Source organism: Pseudopodoces humilis, chromosome 5 (assembly GCF_049639895.1).
Source record: "Pseudopodoces humilis isolate 2021_Gansu_Grassland_sample_001 chromosome 5, ASM4963989v1, whole genome shotgun sequence".
In the NCBI taxonomy this organism is placed as follows: domain Eukaryota; kingdom Metazoa; phylum Chordata; class Aves; order Passeriformes; family Paridae; genus Pseudopodoces; species Pseudopodoces humilis.
Genome location: NC_142204.1, coordinates 24,909,418 through 24,934,953, shown reverse-complemented (window position 1 = coordinate 24,934,953; position 25,536 = coordinate 24,909,418). Strand labels below are relative to the sequence as shown.

The window sequence follows — 25,536 nt, the reverse complement described above, 5'->3', positions numbered from 1 at the left end:
GCACCGTGGTGGAAGGGAGAGGGATGTGGCACCTGGCTGTGCCAGGCATGGGACTTACATCATATTGCTGTGGGAAATTACGGATGGAAGGCAGTGGTCGGACTGACACCCACTTCTTCTTAGCTTTGGACATCACCAGCAGGACACGGCGTTCCTTTGTCCAACTGAAGAAGAGAGAATAAATCAAAAGAGGCATAAGGAAGAGCAGAACAGAGACCCTTAAATACTGAGAGATGAGCAGGCCCTCCTGTCCAGTTTGTCCCTGCACTATCTGGCAGTTCCTAGACATGCACATCTGTGATGGAGAAGCCACAAGAAGACTGTTTTAGGAGGACTTCTTGTGTACATATTACTTATTTCCTGGGGTTCCTCTTTTCAATAAGCCCCAAAAATCTTCCCCAAATCTCACATGGCATCACCACGGATTATTAAACAGCTGCATTCCACCCTTTGACACAGCCAATTCTTGTGCAATCAGATCCATGAAAAACACTTGGGAATATTTTCTGCTTGAAAGGTGCAATAGAAATGCAAGTCATTACAAGCACTGCCTTATGAACAGTGCCAAGACTTATCCTCCTGCAGCTCCAGCAAGGGATCACCAGGAGATACCCTGAGCAAAAACCCCAGCTCAATTCAGCAGCTGCACAAAGAGGTATTATTTTTCCCATCCCCGAAAGCAATCTCACCTGCTTACTTCCTCCAGAAACTTCTGCCTCTGTCTCTTCTTCAACAGAAGTCTTACATTTACAAGAGGAAGCTGGGCTATGCCTTTGTGGCTTGTGTTATGGGAAGAGAGGTTCTATAAACCCTTCCATCCTATCCCTGCAGGTTGCTTGGGTGAGACAGGCCACAGTTTCCATGACCCATGACTTCCCAGCCAGTATTTCTCTTCTAGGGGACTTGTAAGACAGATGGAGACAAAGTTTTTTAGTAGGGCCTGTAGTGTTGTGACAAGGAGTAGTGTCTTGAAACTAAAAGAGGGTAGATTCAGACAAGATATAAGGAAGGAATTTTTTATGATGAGGGTATTGAAACACTGGCACAATCCAGAGAGGTGGTAGATGCCCCATCACTGGAAACATTCAAGGTCAGGCTGAGCAACCTGATCTAGTTGAAGATGTGCCTGCTCATTGCAGGATGGCTGGATTAGATGACCTTTAAAGGTCTCTCCCAGTCCAAACTGTTCTATGATTCAATGCTTCTATCACACCATTCTCATGGGCCCCAAGGAGTCAAGAGGTGCAAACAGACATGACATGCATCACAGAGGAGCAACCAAAGCAATGAAAGAGCCAAGGGAAACTAATTTAAAAGGAAGCAGAATATCTTGAATCATTGTTAATTGTGACCTGACATACATATGCAAACAGCTAGGAGTATAAACACTGCAGAGAAGAACGCTCTTTGTACTCTTGGTAAGAAGAAATGATAGGAACTGGGAGAAAAGGGAATTGTGGGAGCTGGACTGCCTGTGCCAGGAGTAACAGTCTGCATGATGCTGGCAGCAAATACACACAGTAAAGAGAGAAGGAAACTGGAAAACAGCTATCTGCAATGCCTGCTATAGTGATGAACACCCTGAGCAATGAGAGGCTGCTAGGAAACCTTACAGCCTCTTCCAAAGATGCCAAATGAAGCCCTGGAGAAGGTAGGATGAAAAATTCCTGCCCTTGAAGAGGGGTAGAGGAATGAGAAGGTTGAATTGCTCACCAGTGGGGGGCTTTGGCACTACAGTACTTGAGGTCTTTATCTGGCTCCACCAGCTGCCCGTTCCTCCAGCACTGGCCACACACAAATTTCATCTGGAGGTCAAAGGTGCTTGACGTGGGAGTCCGGGGAGAAGCCTGGGGAAAAGAACCACAGCCTCAAGTGAACAGAGGCAAAATGCAGCCCCCAAACCTGCCACAGAGATGCTGGCAGTTCCCCACATGCCTGTGTGCCAGCTACAAGCCAGATTAAATCAGCTCTCCTTTGCCAGTGTTAGCTGGTGGCCCGATGAGATACCGCACAAGAGCAAAACCACTGCTTGCTTCAGCATGATTTCCTGGGCTTTGACATCTGGCCAAAAGTACAGACAGCCTGGCAGCTTCCAGCACTGACCAGGCCTGGCTATGAAACCTCTGCAGTGTGTATCTGCATACAGACAAGCTCTGTGAGACCTGCCCCAGAGCTTAAGCCCCACTTCCCTGTGGGGAGGGCAATCCATGTCCCACTCCACCTGTGGAGAGCTCTTGGTCACACAGAGAGAGCCCCCTTGGGAGGAAGTGGGACCATATCACAATGCAGGACCCAAAACTCCTGCTTTTGGACCAAGAACCTCATGTCGCACCTAACATTTGACACAATGAAGTCAGAGCTGGGTCCTCTTGTTGATATCCTTTCAAGCCTTTTCTGGGCAGGTTTCCATCTCTCACAGTTCCTCTGTACTGGGTTTCCCAAGCAGTTAAATCATAGTCTCTGGACAGAGGTATAATGCACATATTTCATATCTTCTCAGCCATTCCACTTATTATTGCCCCCATCCCACCTGAGAAAACTGGTTTGGGATTATGACTGACAGATTGTGAAGATAGGAAAAAGGGACCCAATCTCATATCACTGCTGCCTCATGTTTTCTGAGAAAATATCTGGAAAACTGTTTGCATTCTATATCACCGCTGGAAGAAGATGAGGCTGGTGTCTCCAGTTCATTTCCAAACTGAAAAACAAACCTGACTGGATGCCAGTGGCCCTGGGCACAGGAATATGTGAGAGTACAAGAGAACACCCTGGTCATCGAGCTGGCCATGAAGCACAAAGGTCACGCACCAGCAAAGCAATTCTCTGACTGTCAGCCACATCAGCAGCCTGTCCCACCTACCATGCCTTGACTTTAACCCCGAGCATCTCACAATAACCAGACATGCAAGTCGTGTCCCTGAAGAGCAGGTTTCTGCCAGCAACTGATTAGCAACAGCATGGATCCTGGCTGCATCCCTTGGTGAAGGGAAAACAGCAAGTACAGACAACACAGAATCGAAGCATTTCCCAGGAGATGCCACATCAGCTATCAACTAACACTCTGCATTCTCCAGACCTAGTCTTTTGGAGAACCAGAGGTGACATATAAAGGGTTCCGTCACTGTGAAAATCTGACTGGGGAGCTAACCTTGCCTGTGCTGCCTACATGAAGCCATCAGTTCTCTGATGTCCCTGCAAAAGGACCCTCTGAGAGAACCAGCATCTCTTTTGAAAAACAGAAGCGATTCTGGCCTACTTGTCTGTGAGAATGACCCTTCTGGTGGCTCCCAGCACATGACTTGTTTATCACTTGCTGTGATGACAGCTGTCAGATGTCACCTGTGTTGGTGACCACCAAGAACTCATCAAAGTAGCTGGCTGTGGGATGAGCAGAGTTGAGATCTAGACTACCATGGAAGGCAATAAAGTGCCTCCCTTTCAGCTATGTGGCCTTTGAACAGTAGCTTTAATCTCCACTTGGTCTCCAAAGGAAATTCCACTACAGCTCACTACTGACCTATCAAACCTATAGGCCCATGCTAACAAAATGGCACTGCTGGTGTATTGCCTTTTGTCAATCCCATGCTATCCTCCTGGTGACATATCTCTCAGCACAGACAGGAAGCTTTGCTCAAACCTTCTGACCCAGCAAAACTAAACACTGTCTCCAAAAGGGACAAGAGATCAGAGAGAAAGAAAATATGTCTCAGGTAGTTGTGGTAATCTGGGCTGCTTTTTCCGCAGATTCTTAACCAAAAGAAGCCCCGTGCATTTCTTCATCTGAGTCATGCAAACTGCTGGTCAAACCAGTGGGCATGCATGCTTCCCAGGGGATTAGGAGCCAAGCAAAAAATCAAAGTGGCTGCTGTTAATGCTACATGACTGTATTTGTAAAGGCAAGACACATACCTGGCAGGCTGCTGATACCCAACAGCGTGGAAATTATATCACATGAGGTTCTAGCAGACGAAGCTAGGCAAAAGTGCCGTGGGCTATGGCACCACCCCTTGCTATGAAGCCAGACAATATAGTGCTAGCTATGCACCATGGCAACCAAATAAATATAAGTCTCTGGCACGACAGCTCTCCACTTCAGGCTCTGCAGAAAGCAACAGACCCTGCACATGGCCACTTATGTCTCCCAGCTTCAGGAACTCCTCTCAGCAATACTGAAATGTTCTCTGGAGGAGCCACATGCCTCAGGGGACTATATGAGGAGCCCAGGTTACTCAGCCACCTGAGTGAGCAGTACTTAGGTGTAAGTACTCCTTAATGGAGACATTTTTCCTTCTCCATGCTTAAATTGATAATTCTGGGGTCAGCTTTCATGGGGGTTCTGGTGCTGGCTAAGGGAATAAAAACAAAACTGCTCTTGAAAAACAGAAAAAATGAGGGCTACAACCCCTCTATTTGCAGGGATGCAATGGGAGGGCACCCAGCTCCCTACAGCAGCCCCTCCTGCTGACTGGCTCTTCAATCTGTGGCCACTGGGTTTACTCCTACAGAAGCTTCTGTGAGGCCAAATTTGTGGGACCAAGTGTACACTGGCAAGCAGTGTATCTTCATTTTTCATTTCTTGCTAAGCCTCCTGACTTTCACTGTCACAGCTACTGGGCCCCTGCTTGCTGTCTGCCTCTTTTCTCCACAACTGGGCAGCCCCAGGTGCTAAGTCCAGCTGGCAGCTGAACAAAAAGTGCAGCAAAATCCCCCAGAGCAACTTTGCTTCCGCTGACCAAAGGGACCTGGAGTGAGAGTGGATCACACGGGATGGTGGGAAGGAGGGGTCTGTTTTTACAGCACTCCTGGGAAGTTGTCTTTGCCAGGCAGCCAATTTTGAAAGCTGGAGGGACACTGAGAAAACTCTGAGTCACGTTAGCCTGCTTGGACAGGAGAAAACAATGGCAAAAGTAAACATCTCTCAACAGATAGCTAGTCCTGCCCGCAGGGTCTTCGGCAGCAAGCCAGAGTCTCATCCCAAAGTACAGCCCTCTCTGCTGTTGCCAAAGCCATGGTGTGCTACTGCAAACACATGCATCTGACTGACTTGACTGTCCCCCTGCACAGTGCCAGTGCCAATGCCAGGCTGCCAATCCTTACAGATGGCTGGTGGTGCTGCTGGTAGGCACTTTCTCACTGTACCAATATGACTGCTGCTTTGCCTCTGCACCCTGGAAGGGTGGTGGGTGCAGTCCAGCTCTGTGACAGGCATCTGTGGGGCACAGGCAGACTTTGCCACTGGTCACTAGCCCCAGCACTGCCCATAGGGTCCAGAAACTGTAGCTCTCTGCCCATCCCCTGATGTAGCAGGCTTTAGCATTTAATTTCCTGATCCTCTGCCCCCTGCAAGCCCCAGCAGCCAGAAATGGAACCCTCACTTAGCATCCAGATCCCATGTGCTTCAGAGGACATGCTCTGACCATGCCTGTTGTACAGCTTATTCTTCCAGCAGCAGCACCTCCAGACAAAGGTGAATTTGAAGCCACAAGGCTTACAGGAAAACAGCTGTCCATTAACCTTTTTTTTAATCCCCTCATTATACACAGAGAATGGTAAGACCGAGCTTTCTTGAAAATGCAGGTAAATTCACAGCAAGCAGGACAGAACCAATCTCTGGACTGTGCTCTTGGGGCAAAGCACATATGGAGCAGGGATTGCTGATATAAATCCAACTGCTGTCACAAACTGCTGCAAAATCACATTTAGTTTCCTCCCATGTGGAGATGCAGGCCACTGCCTCTGTCCTCACACAAGGCAGAAGAAATCACAACCAGCTCTGGTTGCAGGGACCATTCAGATCATCCACTTTGCATATAATACAGGATGTAGAAACTTGTCCTGCTCAGCTTCCTGAGAGGCTAGAACGTATTCCTTAAGCAAATCAGATAGTTCTGGGAACTAGAGACCTTGGTTATCCTGGACTGCTGCTTGCCATTCTTCTCTTCCAACCATTTCAGACCACAACAGCTGCACAGGTTTAGAACTGAGCATCCCCTCAAAGATGAATCCATCTCATACAGCATAACCAGTGCATAGTTGGACACAGAACCCACTGCAAGTGTCAGTGCAGTCACCTACATCTTTTCTGTTAGGCTAAACTATGCCCATCAGACCTTTCCACTGATGCTTCCCCACCATCAGTGCCCTACAGCCTTCGGAACACTTTTGTTGGCACACAACCAAGACAAAAACCAGCGGCTAAACATCGCATGAGTGACTCACATTTCTCGCCCAAAAAACACCTCTTCCACAGGGTGCTCACAGACTGTACTCAGCACTGGTCTCTGCAGAGGAAGCTCCAGGGTGACAGATCCCACACAAAGGTGAAACACTCTTGCTTGGACACTAAGGCACAGGCCAAGGGATGGCAAGTTCAGGTCCACCAAGGTTAAAGAAAGTTGCCAAGTGGGAACAAAAAGGATTTACACCACTTTCCCAACCATTCTCCTGTTCTAATGGCAAAAACTGCTTTAGTTCAACCTCAGGACTGGGCTGTGAATTGTCCTCATGGGGTGGGCTCTGCTCCTACAGTACAGAAATCCCCTCTGGGGTTAAAAAAAAAAAAAGGATACGACAGCACTGCCCATAGCCAACAAGACACAGGAAAGTAAACAAAGGAAGAACCCTTTGCTTGTAACCCCTCTCACACTACCCTGGTATGCTCTTGGAAGTGCTGGAGGGTGCAGCCCTCCACACTGAAAGACTGGTAGTAAAGAAAAGGCAAATCTCCCAGTCTCCTCCTGGTAAAGCACCACTAAGGTCTCTGTCAGCCTCAACAGCACCTGGGCTGCCAGTTCCACCCACTCTTGTGTTTAGATCAGTTCTGTAGGTCATGAGTCATTCCTCAGAAGTCCTTCAAACTGCTCTACCGTCCCTTGGCCACTAAAGGGCAGCAGGACACATTTGGTCCCCACTGTGTGGCGACTGCCCCAATATCTCCCAGTATCACCAGCAAGGTGTCACAGGAAACACCATTCTTGTGTGTGCTGCCCTCAGTGACCTGGAGGCTTCACCCTAGCAGGGAAACAGAGCAGATAATAACACTGCAAAATAAGGCACAAAGCTCAACACCAGCACTGCAAGCAGGAAAGCTCTCAGCTCTCCTCCACCTCAATGGCCAGCCTGCTCCGCCTGGCACCTGTCAGGTACAATAGTGGGAGGAAAAGAGAGAAAGGGCTGGAACTGTTGGGAGCAAAATCTGGCTCCAAGCCCTAGGTGGACCTTACTTACCACGCTGTTGGCTGGTTTGCTGGCATGTGCCTCCATCTGTTGCCAGTACTTCTTAGACTCCTGCACGATATCTTCGTGGGTCATTCCTGGGAGCAAAAAGGAGACAGAACTGAGCTACACTCCCTTGGCCAAGAGAAGAGAGGGAGGGGTTATAAGACTTTTTAGTTTGGGGTAAGTAACCCCTGAGTAGCTGACAGCTCCCAGCTCCTGGTAATGTCAGGACTAAGTTGTGACAGAACTCACCACAGAACATGTCTAATGCCTTGCTATGGAAGCTCCACTCTACACAAGTCAAACAAAAGGAGAAGAGTTCGGTATCCTGGGCTTGTTCAGACCTGGCCTTCTGCTTAGGCAGTCTGCAAAGGACCCAGACACTGCTTCCAAGCCAATAATTCTTCATAAGGGTCAAGAACTTGACCAAGGCTGACCCCAACTCTGTATCAACAGATTCTACCAAGATCCTAAAGGCAATGCTTTGTTACCATTGATCTACTATATTTGGAGTTTTTGCTTCTAGCTTGGAAGATCACAGATACCCACTGAGACATCTAGCATCTCCAAGACCCCAGAAGTCTCACCTATTACCTGCTGGGATTAATTAGCCTGTTACACCTTCAAGTTGAGAGGGCTCCCCATCAATCAATAGGCAGAGAAAATTTGAAATTCAACACACATAGACACCAAGCACAACCAAGGCAGCAAGAAAAGACCAGCAGTGCAAAACCAACCAAGGAACAGCTGCTAGTAGATAACCAGCAAGGAAAAACCTGAAAGGTCTCAGATATCGGAAATACAACATCAGACAACAAGAAAAAGGATTGGTCAGACCTTATCTAAGGAATTAGCTCCTGACCAGCTCAAGTGGTGAGGGAACAGCCTCTGTTAGCACCAGCCAGCTAGATGGGTATTCAAGTTATTAAGTGCTCTAAAAAGCCAAGACAGATGCCAAAACAAACTGAAGCAAGTATCTTGCACAGGCAGCTGATTGCAACAAGGAGGGTTCTGAGGATGGTCTTGATGCAGTATCCCCAGGACACAGACATTGCAAATTTGATTGCTTTGCTGATGCCTTTTATTACTGAAGTGAGGTGTTCCCCAGGAGTATTACATAAACACAATCTTTGATCTGGGAGACAGCACGTTCCAGAACTTAAGGGCCACCAAAGTTTTCATATCAGCTTAGGCTGTGTGTACCTTGGGTAAATCACAGCATTCCTGACCTCAGTTTTCCTGTCTGATTTTGGCTGTTCATGTCCTCATCAGGCAACACTGCTGCCATTTGCACAGGGCTTGAACAGGATGAAAAGCACTCAGAAAACTTCACCGTTCTTCAAGAACATTTGCTCAGGTCTTTAAAATGGCAGCTACTGCATAACTGGTACTGCTCACAGATCAGAGCTGTTGGTGAATATTCTACCTCTTAACCATTAATTCCAGAAGAAATGGTGTAGAGTCAGAAAAACTGCAATTCCCTCTCCCATGTCCAAGTATTCCAGGGTTGGACACAATGATGATTTGTATTTTACAGACAAAAGCTCTGGAAAGCTAGGAAAATCACAACAAAAAGTTAACATGCTGCACTGAACATGGCAGGGAAAGGGCTGAAGCGGCTCCCACCTTCTCCATTCCACACACCTGCGATCCTTGGGGTGCAGAACCAAAGGGAGAAGCATATACAGGTTTTGTCTGTATTTCAAATGTGAAATTTCAAAATTCATGACTGAATTTCAAACGTAGTTCTTGTGACTACCTTCTTCCAGTTCCAGAATTCTGAACTATTTCAACAATACAGTCTAGAAATGTGGTGATTGGGAAAGAAAAACCCTCCCAAATGGGAAAGGATGGTTTCCAATCTATCAGCTTTTCAAAGCATGAACCGTCACAAAGAAATGAGCTGGGAACCAAAAGGCCTATGTGTTGATTACTTTTAATATTTCAGCATCTTTTGCAACATCATTAGTGAAGACAAAGAGTCTGTTATCACCACTAGTGGAAGAAGATAGCAAGAGATGTCTGTGAAAAGCCACAGTGAACAAGAAAATAGTCCTGCCTGTCCAATTCTCAGATCTTGGGAACCTTTACTCCACTAATACAATCCTTTATTCCCATGAACAAAGCCAAAAGCTCTGTAAATGCTCAAATAGCTGTGAAGTGTTTCAAATGTAAGCTGCCTTCCTCCTGTTCTTGCTGAGAAAATAATGCCCAAATGAAACTTCCTGCTCCAAAGCTAAAGCATTCCCAGAGAATGGCAACAACTACCTTTAATTTCAGTTTCCATAATGAAGGCACTACACCTGGGAGAGGCAAACTCTCAAGGAAAGCAGGCTCATATATAGAGCCCTGCAGAAAAAAAAACCCACAAGATAATATCTCTCCTATTGTTGGAAAAGGTGGAAGTAGGCACAAGGCTTGATGATCAGCTCTGCATGCTTGAAAAATCATTTGAAATCATTTCTTCATGTAAAGAAGGCAAGAAGAAAAAAATCAGTTTATTTCTTCTGCAGGATGAAGAGAAAGGAACACAGAGGGAAGGAAGAAGGGAGCAAAGAAACCTTTCAAATAACAAAATCAGACCAAAACAACAAAAATAAACCAACCATGGTATGGGGAAGAAAAGCAAGGCACTTGAATATCAGAGTACCCAGAGTACAATGAGCAGTATCACAAGCATGCAGGGCAGTGGCAGCCCATGGCTCACAGGCAATGTGCTATCTTAGAAACTCCAAGCTGTAATTTTTTTAATTTCCTGAGGCCACAATTAAATGAAGGCAAACGGAAAGATTAAAGATGGCATTTGCCACAATATGCTATTTGTTCCTCACTGTCCCTCATGAGCTGAACCCACGGCAAAGGACTGCACTGGACATCAATTATGACATCAAAGAATGGTGAGAAACATCCATAATGTGTTTCCTCTCTGAAGTACTCCCATTACCAGGCTGGGTGGTGCACTAAATGAGATCCTGTGGTGAAAAAACATGTAGGTAGCACTGCAGGTGGACTGGCATCTACACAGCCAACAGGACAGCAGCCAGAGAAAAACTCCAATATATCAGAGACAAAGAGACAGAACTGGAAGTGCCAGATGTGGCAGTGTCACCACATGATTTCCCTGAGTATAATCTCTGTAAAACCCTCTTCTGAGGCATGTCATCAAAGGCTTTTTGGGAAACACCAAACATCTTGCAATTTCCTGCTGTTGGTGAATTGGTTTTGAGAAACTGGAGATCCACAGCCTTCTCTAGATAACCAACTACTTTGTCACCTCTGCATGCTGCCATTCTCACTGCAAGACATGTTCACTCTGGGGTCCAACTGCTATTTGCACAAGATCTAAGCACAAAACACTTCTTGGGATTGAGCTCTACCTAATTATTATTTTAATTTATTCATCTGGTCCCAAGGGAAAGGCCTTCTGGTCTCAAAATCATAACAACCCTGTTCCTGTAAATGGACAAGGGCCAAATCACCTCACAGAAGACCTTGGTCCTATTTTTTGTGACCCTGAGGAGGCAGAGTAAGTACTATGCACAAGTGAGTGACACCTTCTCAGTACTCCCAAATCACCTTCTTCCCCTCTCAACTGGTCCTGGTTACACACTGGAAGAAATTCAGGTATACAAAATACCAGCCAAGTCACACTCACCTGAATATTGCTGCAGCAGCCAGACCTTGAGCTCAATGAAACTGTGAGCAAAGTGGCAGCTGTCCTCACGCAGGCAGCCGTAACGCACCTCATGTCGACACACGTCAAACTGGAAGTGCTCCTGGAACTGACGGATCTTGGAATATTTCAGGGAGGTGGAACGCACAATGTGGACCAGACACCTGCAGAAAAATACAAAGCACCAGAGGATCAAACCCTCTCTACCTCCTTCTTACATATGACATCCAGACATTTGACTGGGCAGGCAAAAGGACACATGCAAATTGACTCCAGAAGAGACAGGTTCCCTCTGGGAAAAGCAAACCCCTGCCCTCCTGCCCTATCAAGCCTGGGTAGTTATTCTTACTCTCAGCACATGGGTGATGCTCTAAGTTCAGAGATCAGACACATTTCAAAAAATGCAGCAAAGATACCAACTCCCCTGAGTTGGTATGACAGGTTCAGCATCTCCCCACATCTGAGGTTCCCAGGAACCAGAAGAAATTGTATGGCTATGTACTTGACATGTTTGTTATACCTGTTCTCCTAAACATTCACTACCAGACAGTCAGAGGCAGGATCCTGAGCTAGAGGATCTTTGTTTTGACCTTTTTGTAAAGGCCAAACTGAAAGGCAAATTAAGTCAATGGAAAACTTAACAGACTGACTCCAAAGGGCTTTACTGATGCCTGAAATCCCTCAGCACCAGGTGCAAACATGCAGGGTGAAGCCCATAGTGCTATTTATTATGATTTGAGCTGTCCTATGATTGGAACCCGTAGGGAGGAAAGGAAGAAAGAGACCAGAGCCCTGGAGTAAAACTGGCTGGACTTATGCGAGATGGCTCCCATCAGGAGAAAAAATTGTTCACTCACTTGTTGTCATGGAAACTGTGTTTTGCAGAAAGGTTGGAGCAGACAGATGGTGTGTCCTTGGTCCCTTTGCTGATAATCCGGGGTTTGCTGTCAAAGCAAATCTGAGAAGAGAAGAATTAGCGTACTGGGAAAATCTTAGAGAGCAGTGAACTAGAGCGACTTCGCTTAGAGGAAGAAGAAGAAGAAGAACCAGAGCCAGCCTATTCTAATGTTCAAAGTTAGAAACAAGTCTGGTGAAAACTTTGTGGCAGAGCTTTAAAATAAAGCAAGTCAATCTCTGGAAAAGCTTCTGGACAACATTTTTTGGCTTATTCTCAACAGTATTTTCCATTGTGGCTGGAAAAATTTTGGTCAGAGCCACATATTCTTTCCCAACAGAACAAGAACAAGGGAGAAATAAAAGAATAGCCACTTCACAGCAAAGAACACACGTCCCTTTACATGCACTGCCAACATAGGGAACTCTGTGCTGCAGAGCATTAAGATGATATGAGGCAATTCTCAACTGACCGACTCAGTAGCTCTGCATAGACATCAAGTGGGAATTTATTGCATTATGGAATTCTGATTTCTAAAGTAACTGGGGCTAAATTACAATTCAAAGCAACATGTCAAGATGGAGGAAGAGACAGGTGATCTCATGAGGCTTTGAGCACCTGGTTCAGCTGCAGGGCTAAGGAAGAAAAATACTCCTTTCTCCTGCACATGTGCATACAATGCTCACTGTCCTTCTGGGAGCAGGGCACTGGCTGGGACACACAGTGTTACAGGTGGCCTGCTCCTGCACCTTTAAGATTTCTTTCTTGAAGGATGTGCAACATTCCTGGACTCCTTTTCCCTTCAGGACTGCCTCCCAAGTTACTTTGTCAGCCAGGCTCCTAAGGAGACTAAAGTCTGCCCTTCAGAAGGTGAAGTGGCAAGGTGGCAGTTCTGCTGACCCCTCTCCTTATTTCTCCAAGAACTGAAAACTCTGCCATTGCATGATTGCTGAGCCCAGGATGGCTTCCAACCATTTTATCACCCACCAGTCCTTCTCTGTTCACAAACAGATCCAGTGGATGCCTTCCCTAGCTGTTTCCCTCACCAGCTGTCTCAGGAGTTATCTTCCACACACTCCAGGAACCTCCTGGACTGTTTCCTCCCTGCTGTGTTGTACTTAAAGCAGACATCTGCTAAGTTGAAGTCCCCCACAAGAAAAAGGGTCAACAATTACAAAACTTATCCCATCTGCCTATGAATTATTTTGTCTGCCTCTTCACCCTGGTTGGGTGGTCTGTAACAAGACTCCCATCTTGTCGGCCTTCCCCTAATTCCTACCCATAACCACTCAACTCTATCATCATCATCACTGTTAAACTCTAGACAGTCAAAACACTCCCTAACACACAGGGCTCCCCCACTCCCTCTCCTTCCTCACCTGTCCTTCCTGAAGAGTTTACAGACATCTGTTGTAAGCACTCCAGTTTTGACTCCAGTCATCCCACCATATTTTCGTGGTGGCAACTACCAACAGATCAGTGGCCCAGACACATATGAAGAGATGGTGGATGCCTGTGCCCTCCCACCAGTTCTGTACCTCACAGAGGAAGGTGAAGATGCCCTGATGTTCCTTGAGGAGCTTGGCAATTGTGAGGCTGCTCTGCTTGATCCCACCTAGTGGGTCAAAGAGGAGGTCACGGTTGAGGGTCCCCTTCCTCTCCTCCGTCCACACGTCGATCTCTTCCTGGTGGTACGCGAAGGTGCAGTTATCCCCGTACTTACAGTCCTGCTTGTTAAGCATATCTACAAAGCAACAAAGAGCACACACCACCACACAGGCAGGGCGGCCCAGTCAGAAACTAAACTCTCTCTTGTCTTCTCCCACTGCCCATGCCTCACACGGAACTGAAAGCAAAAAAATTGAGAGCTAAAAGAAAAAGGAAAAGATATCTCCTCCCAAGTTCACCTATATCAATACATTCAGGAGTTAATGCAAACTACTGAATGGTGACAATCTCCAGTTAAGCTGCTATGGAGAAAACCATCTCAAAACTAGAGGCCAGCTTTAATTCAGTGCCTGGCCAGGGACAGATCATGACTTAACTAACCCCTTCTAAAGCCAATACAGATTAAGTTCTCCCATAGGCCCAGCAGTAAGAAACCATTTTAGCTTGGCTCTTACAAACTCCCCACCTCATTAAGTACTTTGTAATGACACTGCCTCGGGATACCAGTCTGGTCACACTGTCTGTGGGTACTGTGGGATGGGCTGGAGCAAAGGAGCAAGCAGAAAATGTTTTTCCCTAGGCAGAACCACAGCCCTGCCATGGGGCAGTTGGGTTGAGTGGGACTAATGTGAGCACATGTACAGGAGGCAGGTTCTCAGTAAAGCCCATGTCAGCAGAACAGCTCTGAGTGCTCGACTGTGTGCAGCAGCTCACTAAGCCTTTGGAACTCTTCTGCTCTACCACTTTAGAAGCTGCCTGCTCTCCACAACATGGTAGCTCATTGCCCTTTACTGTACTGAGCCATCCAGTCCATGAACTGTACAGCCATCCTACTGATGGAACAGAAGACCCCCACAGCCAGTAGGCAATATCAAACAGAATTTCCCTCCCAGTCTCCCCTGGCACAGCCCCTTCCCAGCGACCAACTGCCACAGATCACCTTTGCACAGATAATAGGATCCTACAAAGTTGGTTTTGGTTGGGCGAGGACGGATCCTCTTCCAGGTCTTGTCTTCTGAGTTCTTTAGCCTGCCCAGCAGGATGTCCCGCTTGCACTTGTGCTCCAAGCCTTCCCGATAGGTGTAATCGCCAGCCTTGGGCCCTGCCAGAGAGAATAACCCCATCAGCCGGGGGAAAGCAAATTCCTAGTCTGTGCCAGCAGAGCAAATACATCACCTGTTTTGGGGTAGCAGATATGACAGGCTTGTTTGAAAACATGAGTAGACGCCAAGGGGTTCTTCACCAGCAGAGCCGTGTTGGGCATTACTGGTTCTGGCTGGGACAGCAGGTGCTCGGTGGCCTTGGGTGCAGCTGGGTGACTCACTCCACCAAGGCTGACCTGAGTGAAAACACACACACATCTCTCTGTTCAGCTCTGCAGCCACATGGGCAAGAAACCTCTCTAACCCCTTGCCCCGCTCCAGTCTCTCAAAACCTGTCTCATTTCCTCTCTCATCAAAATGTTCACATCTGAAATGACATTTCCAGAAGAGATGCATGCAACTTTTCCAAGGAGAATGAACACTGTGGTGTTTTCACTTCTAAGATAGGCCTCTTTCTTACTGGTAAGAGACCTCAGTTTCCTATCACGAGCCACAAAACAAAATGCCCTCCTCACTCCTTCCCATTCCTTCCATCACAATCTACTCTGCAATGAAAGATTTTTAAATCAACCATATCCCAACCTAAGAAAAAACCCAAACTGCTTATCAGTCAATCTTCAGGGATATTCACATTGATGTTAACAGGGCCAGCAGCTAAGAGGAACTCAAGAATAACTTTTGTTCCAAGCTAACTAATCCTCCCCATTTTTTCCAAGACTGGAGACATAGAACAGAGGCAGAACATCTGGAGAAACCTCCTGACAGGGACAGAGAGCAGCAAAGAACTTCAGTAGCCTGAAGTCAAACTTGGCTGACTCTGCCCCATCCTTGAGCATTATGTGGCTGCCACATACAGTGGGACCCTGGCCTCCATGATCCCCTGCTGACCCTCCAACCTTGGTCACAACCATGCTTACCTTGGCAATATGGAGTTATGCATAAAAACAAAGATGGAACAAATGTCTTCCTACTGACTCTGTGGGAACCTTTACCTGCCTTGCCACAACATGAGAGGCAACACTCAGCAGGGCAGGGTAAGAAGAGGGGCCCAAATTAACTACATGACCCAAGTGACCACTACCAACACCACTACTACCTTGGCTCCAGAGCACCCCGGGATGTCAGCATGGGGCAGTAGCTCACTCACCGCTGGGGCTGGCTTTTGGCTGCCAGGTGCGTGTCGCAGTTCCTGAGAGCTAGTTTCTTCTGGGTGAAAGAAGAACCCCACAAAACAAAAACAATCATTTCAGTCTCAGAAGCAGTGCTACTCACAAAAGGAAAAACAACATCTAATTAAACTAATTTGCTTTATTTATTTCACAATGTTTTAATACTTTCCAAAGCATCTGTCTAGACTCGGAAAAACTCCAGGAAAGACTTCTTGTCCCAGAAATCCTACTGAACCCGATTCTATGCTGCTGAGAACTGACATTTCTAAAATGGCAACCCAAAGCTGAGGTGAATGTGAGTGTTCAAGTGCTGACTGGCCAATCTCTGCTGTTCTCAAAATACTTTTGCTGTGAATACACTGCAATACTGGGAATAAGTTAACCAAGAAGAAGCCCACTTCCCTCCTGAACAGGAGGGCACTTAGTCTTTGCCCACCATCCATCTTCTCCTTGTGCCATGAGAGTTCAGAACCCCATTCAAGAGGACACTCATTGCCCTGAATCCAGAGATGGGAAACACCCACCTTGGCCTCTACCATTATACCCAGCACAACAAGGTCCTGTATCATCTAAAACAGTCATCACCACTCTGCTCACTTTGTGCAAGATGTCAAAGAGTCATTGAGGAGGAAGGTGGAGGAGTCATGCTATAGTCCAGCAAATTATGCCAAGGGAGGTGTTCTGGACACCCAGCAATGTTTAAATCTCATCTCTCATCATTATATACCTCTGTGTTCCTTTCTCCTCTTTAGATTTCACTCCATGCTGGTTATCTAGGATTACATAACCTACAGCTTTTCTCATTACCTTTGAGCAAAACATAATCAGTTACTCTGTTCAAGACAATTCCCTGCTCTCTTCTACATTTATATTCCTGTTATATACACCAGCAGAGAAAGCTACAAGACAGACATCCTCAGCATTGAAGGAAATAATTTTGGCATGCATTCACAGCTAAGGCAACACGAAACCATATCACCCCTACCTACCCGCACTTACCAATGGTAAAGGAGTCCAAGGTATCCAGTGACCCCCTGCTTGTCCCAAAGGAGTCCAGGGCATCAAGCCGTGTATCTGTGTATGGAAGCAGATCCAGGGAATCCAGCGAATCTAAAGTGGAGCCGCCACTTCCTCCTTGTGGGGCCTCGAAGGCATCCAGAACAGAGGAGGAGGAGAGCTGCTTGGTGGGATCCATTACCAGGCCAAAGGAGGCAGGTGGCAGAGGGGTGGAGACAGGAATGCTGGCTGTCACAACTGGAGGCAGCAGTGGAGTTCCTCCCGGAAACACAGGAATCAACTGGGGCATCTCTGTTGGCAGGTTGGTAGGAATGGTGCCCTGGACCAGAGACTTCAGGGGAGCAGGAAGGAGGATAAATAGAGAATTAGTATTGAGGAGCAAAGACTAAAAAGGGATGTCCTGGTTTTGGCCAGCACAGAGTTAATTTTCTTAGTAGCTGGTACAGCACTGTGTTTTGGATTTAGCATGAGAATACTGTTGATAACACACTGATGTTTTGGCTATTGCTAAGTTGTGCTTACTCTAAGTCAAGGACTTTCCATTTCCCATGCTCTGCCAGCAAGCAGGTGCACAAGAAGATGGGGGACAGCATGGCAAGGACAGCTGACCTGAACAAGCCAAGGGGATATTCCATACCATAGAATGTCATGTCTGGGATACAAACTGGGAGAATCTGGTCAGGGTCACCAACTGCTGCTCAAGGAAGGCTGGGCATTGGTTATCAAGTGGTGAGCAATTGTACTGTGCATCACTTGCTTCTCTTGGGTTTTATTCCTCCCTCTCTCTTTTTCTATTATTATTGTTGTTGTTAATATTGTATTTTATTTTGTTTCAATTATTAAACTGTTACCTTAAGCCACAAGTTTGGGGTTTTTTCAATTATTCTCACTGGGGAAGGGGCAGGAAGAAAGTGAGTGAGCAGTTAGCTGCTGACTGAGGCCAAACCATGACAACAGAGCAACAGGCTCCCAATGAAGGGCGTGTTGTACTAGCTGGAGCAAAAGGCAGCTCAATCCACCTCCAGACTTCCCACAGACCTTCCAGTTTTTCTGTACTGCAAACAGTCTGGACCAGGATCCCTGAGGAGGTGTTGGATTGAGTTCATCAGTCTGCAAGGCAGTGTCCTGCGCTGGGCACTTAAACCAGCTCAGGTCGAGAAACAAGGCAGACAAGTACACACAGTGCAAAGGCCAGGGTAATGATCATGACCCATGGTGCCTCTCATCAGGGCTTTTCCAATATGAAAATCACTACACTGCCTCCAGACCCAAGGTGGCTAACATAAGCAACACTGGCAACTAAAATCCAACATAAATATGAGTACAGATTGTCTATGCAGCTCCCAGACCTGTTCAACAAGCTTAGTCTGAGTGCAACCTGCACAAAATACAAGGAGATTAGAGCATGCCCACTGTATAAAATATATCCATCATTCCTGCTTCACCACACTAATTTCTACTCTCAGACTTGCTTCAACTGCACAGACCTGAGAGGCCAGATGGAAGGAAACGTCAGGGGAGGGCTACCTTGGGTGTATTTTGAGAGGCATCTCTCTGAAGCTGCACACAGCAAAGCAGGCTTGGAGAAGGACTCTACATACTCACAGCAGCAGAAATAAAGGAAGGAACAAGTGAGTTTTGCCAGAGGAAGAGATAGGAGAAAAGAATGACAGAATGACAGGAAGAGAACGAGAGGCAGCATGCACATCCTCATCCTCCAAGGACCTCCAAGGACCTATTTGGAACAAAGAAACAGCAGACCCACACAGTGCCTATCTTACTAGAGGGTATGGTGACCCTTCAGCAAGGGAATCCAGGAGGGAGTCTAGCTCTTCCCCAATGATGTCCCCATCTGTGAAGTCCTCCGTGTTCTCAGGCACTGGCAAGGGTACACAGTCTGGAGACGGGAGCAAGCTGGCAGCAGGAAGTGAGGTGGGCAAGCCCTTTGCATCTGAGTCAGAGGGCAAAGGGGCCATCCCCTCATTCACAGGGATGGAGGTGGCCACAGGAGCTGGGAGGCACTGCAGGTCCATAGAGCAGTCTGTGATGAGAGAGAAACAGAGCCAGTCACCAGGAGAGCCTCTTGCAGGAGGCAAATAGAGCACAACATGGTAAAACCAATATTGTGCAGCTCCATCAAATCACAAAAACCAAGTATGCCAATTTTTCTGAGAGGAGAGGCTCTAAGGCTCACCAGTAGCTGAAATACATTCTAAAGGCCAGTGCCCAGTCTGACTGTCAAGATTTGGCAAGCATGTACAGCAACCAGGAACAACAAAAAACCTGTGGCTGAGCAGTTACTGAATTCACTGTGGCCAGGACTAAAGGGGCACATAATACAATTTCTCTATAACCCACCACCTGGTATTTTCTTTAATGTTCCTCACTAATGCATTTGGCAGAGGTCACTGCCTTCTTTACTTCATGGAGCTTTGATATCCCAGCTGAAAGCTTGCTTACTTGCACACCCTCTCTAAAAACCCAGGCATCCTAAACAGAAGAAGATAAAAATCACAAGGCCCTGTTGGGAGGAGAGTCAGAGATTGAGTGGTCAGATCAGGCTGTGCTAACAATCTGTCCCAAAAATCCCCATCAGACTCACTCAAGCTTTAGTTGTCTTTAGCCAAGTAAATTCCCTGCTCCTGAATCCTTCCTGATGTCCAAAAGTGGGAGGTTGCTATCCATTTCTCCCCTCAATACCTGATCAGCAAACGTGCCCTTGGGAACTCGTGAGAGGCAGGGTCAAGCCAGGAAAGAGGCGGTGGTTTTCCTTAAGGTTTCTTCCCCTCTCCAGTACATTACTGAAGTAGTAAGATATTCCCATCATGCAATATAAACCTCTGTTAAGTGAAGTTAAGGTTGCAAGCACATATTCTTCACAGAAGAGCATTTTATTCTCAAAAAAATTAAGTGTTAAAAAAAAAGTTCAAATGTTAGAAATTTGGAAAATGCAGTGTTACATTTGCAGTTCTCAAACCAAGCACCCAAACTACCTTAATTCTGCCCCTGTGCAGATGTCCTGGAATAAAAGAAAAGAAATAAGACAAAGATGCTACCTTCTCCATCCACATCCCATTAGCTGCACTGTAACTGCAACAGACTAAGGCTATAAAAGCAAGGCAAAGTTTGGAAGGAGAGACAATAGCTTTTATTAGAAAGACTGATAAAATTGGGAAAGAAACTAGACAAGCTTCAGAGATATAAAACTTGATCCAGCAAGAAATGCTGCATCCTGTCTGTACCAGATTTGTTCACTCAGCCCCCACGAGAACTTGGCCATCCCCCTGCATCAGGGACTGGGTGAGTACGCTCTGTTACTGGCTGCAAACTGCTCTTTTGCTGGCCCAGGAATGTGCTGGTGCCTTCTTAGAGAGCTCAGCAAATTAGCAGTTCCAGTAAACCCCCAAGTCCTCAACAAAACAACAGGCATGATGACAAACACAGGCATGCCCCCTTATCTCTAACCCCACCAGGAGCACAGCTCCAACCCCTGCAACCTTTCCTCCAGTATTTGTTGTGAATGGTCCACGTGGATGGACCACAGCAAAGGTCACTGTGCAAGGCACTGGAGGCTGAGCCATGACAAAAGCAGGAAAGTGCTGGGAAAGGAAAGCAGGGGTAGTGTCCATGTCTCCATGTCCTCAAGCATGCCACTGAAGGGAACCACATGGTGTACCTTATGGGATCCAACACAGGATTTTGGTGCTGCAGCTGAATGCATTTCCTACAGGCAGCGACTCAAAGGAAGGCTGTGCATCAGTAGTAGTTTTGCAGCTGGCCCACCAATCTGCCTTGGCTCCAACCCCATGCCCCCTTTGCAATGATTTCTCTCATCTCCCTTTGGTGCAGAACCCCCATCCGCCAGGGAGCCAGCTCTCCAGCTTTTCTCATGGCTGGAAGCTTGGCCAGATTCCCTGCAGTACAAAGGGATGGCTTGTGCCTTCCCATTTTTCAGATGTTTAAATCTGGAGTACTGACAAGATCCCTACAGAGGCCAACAAGAAGTTCAGAACATGCCGGAAGGGATGGGGACACATGCAGCAGGGAGCAAAAGGGTGCACAATGACAGGGCCCCAAAGGATCCAGCAGTTCAGGCCTTCTCTGAGGAATGAATGAGGCCCTGCATTTTCCACTCAGACTGGGAAGCAAAGAACAGAGGCCCTCACACACCCTAAGAGGCCCCAAACCTGGAAACACTGAATGCATGACCAAAAGGCAGACAATAACCGAGAGCTCAGTGCATGTGAAGGGCAAGGAAAAGAGCAGGCACCAACAGGCTCCACTACTTGTAAGTGGAAGAGGGAAGATGTCCACTCTTCTCTGCCCTGACCACCCAAACCCTGTCATTCCTTCAGCCACTCCTCCCACTCTGTCCAATCTCTTTTCCTATCTCTCCTTTCCTATTCCTGCTTTCCTCAGGACACCAGATCTGCTGACCTCACTGACCAGCTGTGATACCCACATCTCACATATTCTCCTTACAGAATGCTCATGCATCCTCTGCATTCCCCTAACATTTGCTCCATCTTAAAAGAATAAAACAGCTTTCTTCGATGAGTAGCTCACAGGCAGACCCACACCTGCTGATTTCTGACCCTGCCATCACACTCAGCCCCACATATCATTATGAGGTCAACGAGGGGCTTGTCCATACATCCCCATGAACCAAGTCTCCCATACCAAGCCCCCACAGCTGGTGACTTCTCTGGCCATACACCTGCCTGTCCCCAAGGGGGAAGTACACAGCTTTTATAAGCACTATTTCTAGCTCTGTTCTCCAGAACACCAGTGGTTCCCTGGTGCATTAGCTGGCCAATGGCCATACTGAGCCAGATCTGAGCCATGGTCTCTCTGCAGCACTGGCTGAGTTAATCAGATGACTTCAAGCAAAACATGGAGGAAAGGGCTTCAAGAGTCTGCATCTTAAAATAAAACAACAACCACAAAAACCCTTGCTAAAGAAATCTTTGAATCTGAAACTCTCAGGGTACCCAGCACCCACAGCCATCCTCGTGGTACACCACTCTCTGGGCAATCAGATAACACATAATTACCGTGCTTTTGCAAAGATTTTCTAGCAGTAAAGGCTCTGTCTGCCTGATCTGCAGCAAAGGTGGCATGCTGCTCTTACACCAAATCCAGATTAGATAAAGAGCTTACTGGATGTGGTCATTCATTAGTCTGTAGTAGGAGTCCAGTTAATTTTAGCACAGCAAGATAATGTGAAAAACTCTCCTTAATTCACAGAACTGGGTCTCATTATCTCATGTACCAAGCAGATAATAAATCAGCATTCAACAGAGAACTAACATGCTTTCCAAAGCACCTTAATCAAAAAATTAGTTTCTTTCTATAAAAAGAGCAATTGCTACTTGTGGTGGTAAGTCCTCACACTTACCTTCACACACACAGAGCTGTCTTACAAAGGAACAAAGACTGATGCGCTCAGAGGCAGAAGTTCAGTTCTCCAGCAGGTAAGGTAGCAAGCCCTTCTACAGGGGCAGAGTTAAGGTCACTTGTTTCCCAGCGTGAGAAAAGCAACCCTGTTAATCTTCCTTCGTCTCCTCCTGGGTGCCTAACCCTGAACTTGGCTCTCCCTGGGTCCCTCCCAACTCCTTTGTTTTCAATTCCTCTACCTCAGTGTGTTGGAGGACCATATGCACTCAGAGCACAAACAACCGTAACTTCACTTTATCTGGACTGTTTTGCCTTGGAGCAGAGTTTCAGAAGCTCTGCCAAGAGCAGCTTTAAGGAAACACAACTGGAGAGAGCTGTGTACCTCAGCAGACCCTTCTGACTCCCAGACATGTCTCTCACTGGGCCTGGACAAAAAGCTGTTTTTGCAAGAAAATCACTCCTGCTTTGCACCGCTTTTTCCTTCTCCTAGTTACCAAAGCTGTGATTGTGCAGAAGAGACACAAATGCAGGTGATGAACCTCTCACGCCTGCCAGCCTGGTCACCTACCATATTGAAGCAACAAAATTCTGAGGAGAGAGATGTCTTTACCTGCTTCAATGTCATCTATTGAGCCCAATCCATTGGAAGTAGTCTGCAAAGAGGATGTAGAAAAAGGGAGAGGAAAAATATTGTGAGAAATAAATCTTTAAACAGACATCCACACTTCACATCTGGGACTCTTTACTATTCCTGAATGCACATGACTCTTTTTTTTTCCTTATGGCCTCTTTCAGTGCTGGAACAATAAAGCAAATGAACTTCAGGAGATTCACTGATCCAAGGAACCTATAAATGTTTACCTTCAGCAGCTGACAAACCCTTTTGCTGCAAAGAAAACCATGCCTGTACAATATCCAACCTTGTGAGCAGCTCCATACATAGAATAGGGTATTTCATGTGTGGATGGGAACACTGTGTCCCAGGTCCCAGGACACACCAATTGGTCAGCCCACTGCATGGGAGATCTGATTAGCCTGATCTTACACAACGTTCCTTTTCTTAGTTCACATATTTTGCAATCTAACAACCACAAACTTCTACAGCAAATTCAAAACAGGAAAACATTTCCGCCAAGACAACTGCTGACTTGGAGCTCAAGGCAAGAAATAAATTGAGTCCGTATTTTACAGAAACATAAATAGAGGTAAGTACATGTGCCTTTAGCTTAAGCTTAAAAAGGCACTGTAAAGTAAAGCATTTGGCTTCTGATACTGCATCTACTACAGTGAGGTTTGCACTATTTTCAGTTCTTATAAAAGGAAAAGATTTTCAAATTAAAAACTAGGCACAACTATTAAAGAAAGCTGACTGGCCTTGCTGGAAAGATGTGAAGCCAAATCACTGAACAGTGAGAGGTAAACTAGTTCTTTCATATTCCATCTTGCACAAAATTACAATGTTTACAGTTTTATTGTTTATTTGCTTTAAGGAGCAATATGAAGTACCAAACAGCCTGTAAAAACAGCAAGTGCTTGTTTGCTGGGATGATTCTTTGCCCAGTGGTAGAACAAGGAAACCAGCAATTTCTTATATTTTACCTTAGTATTTGTACACTGCCCTGCCCAGCTGGATCTCCCAGGACAATAGAAACAATACATAAGCTGTGTATGTACCTTGCTCAGTACATCACAGGATTTAATTTTATTTGTTTCTTCAGCAGTTGCACTTTCTGACTGTTACGTAGCATTGTTGTTAGAAAAACTTGAAAACAAAAATTTATTTAAAATGCAAGAGAAAGCAAACATTCATAATAACTAAGAAAAATAACCATCTTTTATGATCTAATTACCAACATAAAGTATGATGTCAATAGAAATATTTTCAAATAAATTAATTTCTTGGCCATATCCCTTAAAAGCAGAAAACACTAATTAAAACAGTTAAAACCTAAAAAACAGCTATAAATCTACATGTAAATCAAACTTTAAAGCATTCTAGTAGCACAATCCATATACAGTAACAATCACAGGATGCAAACTCTACCTGGTTTGATGAATTGATTGACGTGCCATTACTGAGTAGTGAGAATGTTTCCAATTCCTGCTGCAAGGAAGAGTGAGGTCTTAGAGCAGAATTCAGCCCATGAATGCTCATAAACTAGGTAAAGCTGGGTCACAATATGGTTTCCTTCTAATCACTGCCCAAAAATAAAAGCCACCCCAAAATGTTACCCCACTGTGACACAGGAGTACACATTTGTCAACACTGAAAAGGGACATTTAATTGCTCTGTATACCTCAGAACCCACAACCCACTGACCCACAACCAGAAGGCAAAAAACTTCCTTGAGAAACAGATGGGTTTGCTGCTCGTTAAGAAATTTCTACTTTGAGAAGGCATTATTGCACTTGAGTGAAAGCTGGAACTCAATACAAGAGATCACAAAATGTTAACAAAATACCAATCACAGAATTTCAAATAATAAAAAGCATTATGGAATGTTTAATTTTCATATTTCTAACATACAGGTGCTCTAAGCCCATCTCAGCTGAGTAACATGACAGCAGCAGAAAAGGTGGTAAGGCAAACACAGTGAACATCTACAAAAAGTATTTTCTCATAAACTTCCATTTCTTTGAGATGGAATCATTTGTGGAAAGCTGCTACAAGATCAAGGAGTCTTCTTAGGGTAGGCAAATCACACATGAGGTTTGTTGGGGAGAGGATTAACATATTACAGCCAGATTTACCCTAAAAGCTCTCTGCAAACTCGATGCCCACCAATCACTCCACCTCATGCTACAAGGGTGCCCCTCTGCAGATGGAACACGCTGTTTGTTTAACACACCCCCTTGCTCGGGGCCCAGGATGCAAACACAAACATCAGCCTCCACTACTATCTCGTGTTCTCTGCTCCTGAGAACAAAGTATGTGACCAAGGCAGCTTTATGGGAGAGCAGCTTTATGGCTAGCGGTGGCCTAACGCCCTCTAGCTCTATCTCAGGGTACACATTTAAACACCTACAGCACTTCCTTGTAGAGCCAAGTTATGGATCCAGTCACTGGTGTCAATTAGCTTCTGAGCAGGTGTGTACCCGTTGCTCTCCCAAAGCCAAGCTTTTCCCCCACCATAAAGAAGTGTACACCTAGAAATGGGGCAGGAATCCTTCACAATCCACTGCACTACAGAACCAGCCATGCCTCCAATGCAGGAGAGGACCCCATCCCTCTCATTGCATAACAGGGAGAGAACTGTGATGCAAAACCTGCTTTTGGATCAGGCCAAATGTTCCTCTACTGCAAAAAAGACAGTAGGCATCTACTGCATCAGAAGTTTCTCCTGCAGCACCATCTGGGGACTCAGGAAACATCCTGGCAGCAGGCACAGAGCA

General features: G+C 46.2%; 1 protein-coding gene across 2 annotated transcripts in view; it reads right to left on the bottom strand.

Annotated features, from left to right (window-relative positions):
* ZC3H7B (zinc finger CCCH-type containing 7B) overlaps positions 1-25,536 on the bottom strand; it is a 48,022-nt gene that overhangs the window by 8,794 nt on the left and 13,692 nt on the right. The window contains exons 7-19 of one of the 2 annotated variants that reach the window (XM_014256654.2): positions 24,188-24,247; positions 22,754-22,796; positions 18,528-18,787; positions 16,729-17,077; positions 15,708-15,766; positions 14,634-14,796; positions 14,398-14,559; positions 13,328-13,533; positions 11,752-11,852; positions 10,877-11,058; positions 7,231-7,316; positions 1,714-1,847; positions 59-164 (exon numbers count right to left, since the gene is read on the bottom strand). In XM_014256654.2, coding sequence (XP_014112129.1) covers positions 59-164; positions 1,714-1,847; positions 7,231-7,316; positions 10,877-11,058; positions 11,752-11,852; positions 13,328-13,533; positions 14,398-14,559; positions 14,634-14,796; positions 15,708-15,766; positions 16,729-17,077; positions 18,528-18,787; positions 22,754-22,796; positions 24,188-24,247 — 1,911 coding nt within the window. The remainder of the gene's footprint in view (positions 1-58; positions 165-1,713; positions 1,848-7,230; positions 7,317-10,876; positions 11,059-11,751; positions 11,853-13,327; positions 13,534-14,397; positions 14,560-14,633; positions 14,797-15,707; positions 15,767-16,728; positions 17,078-18,527; positions 18,788-22,753; positions 22,797-24,187; positions 24,248-25,536) is intronic. The other variant, XM_088054817.1, reaches the window with a different exon arrangement.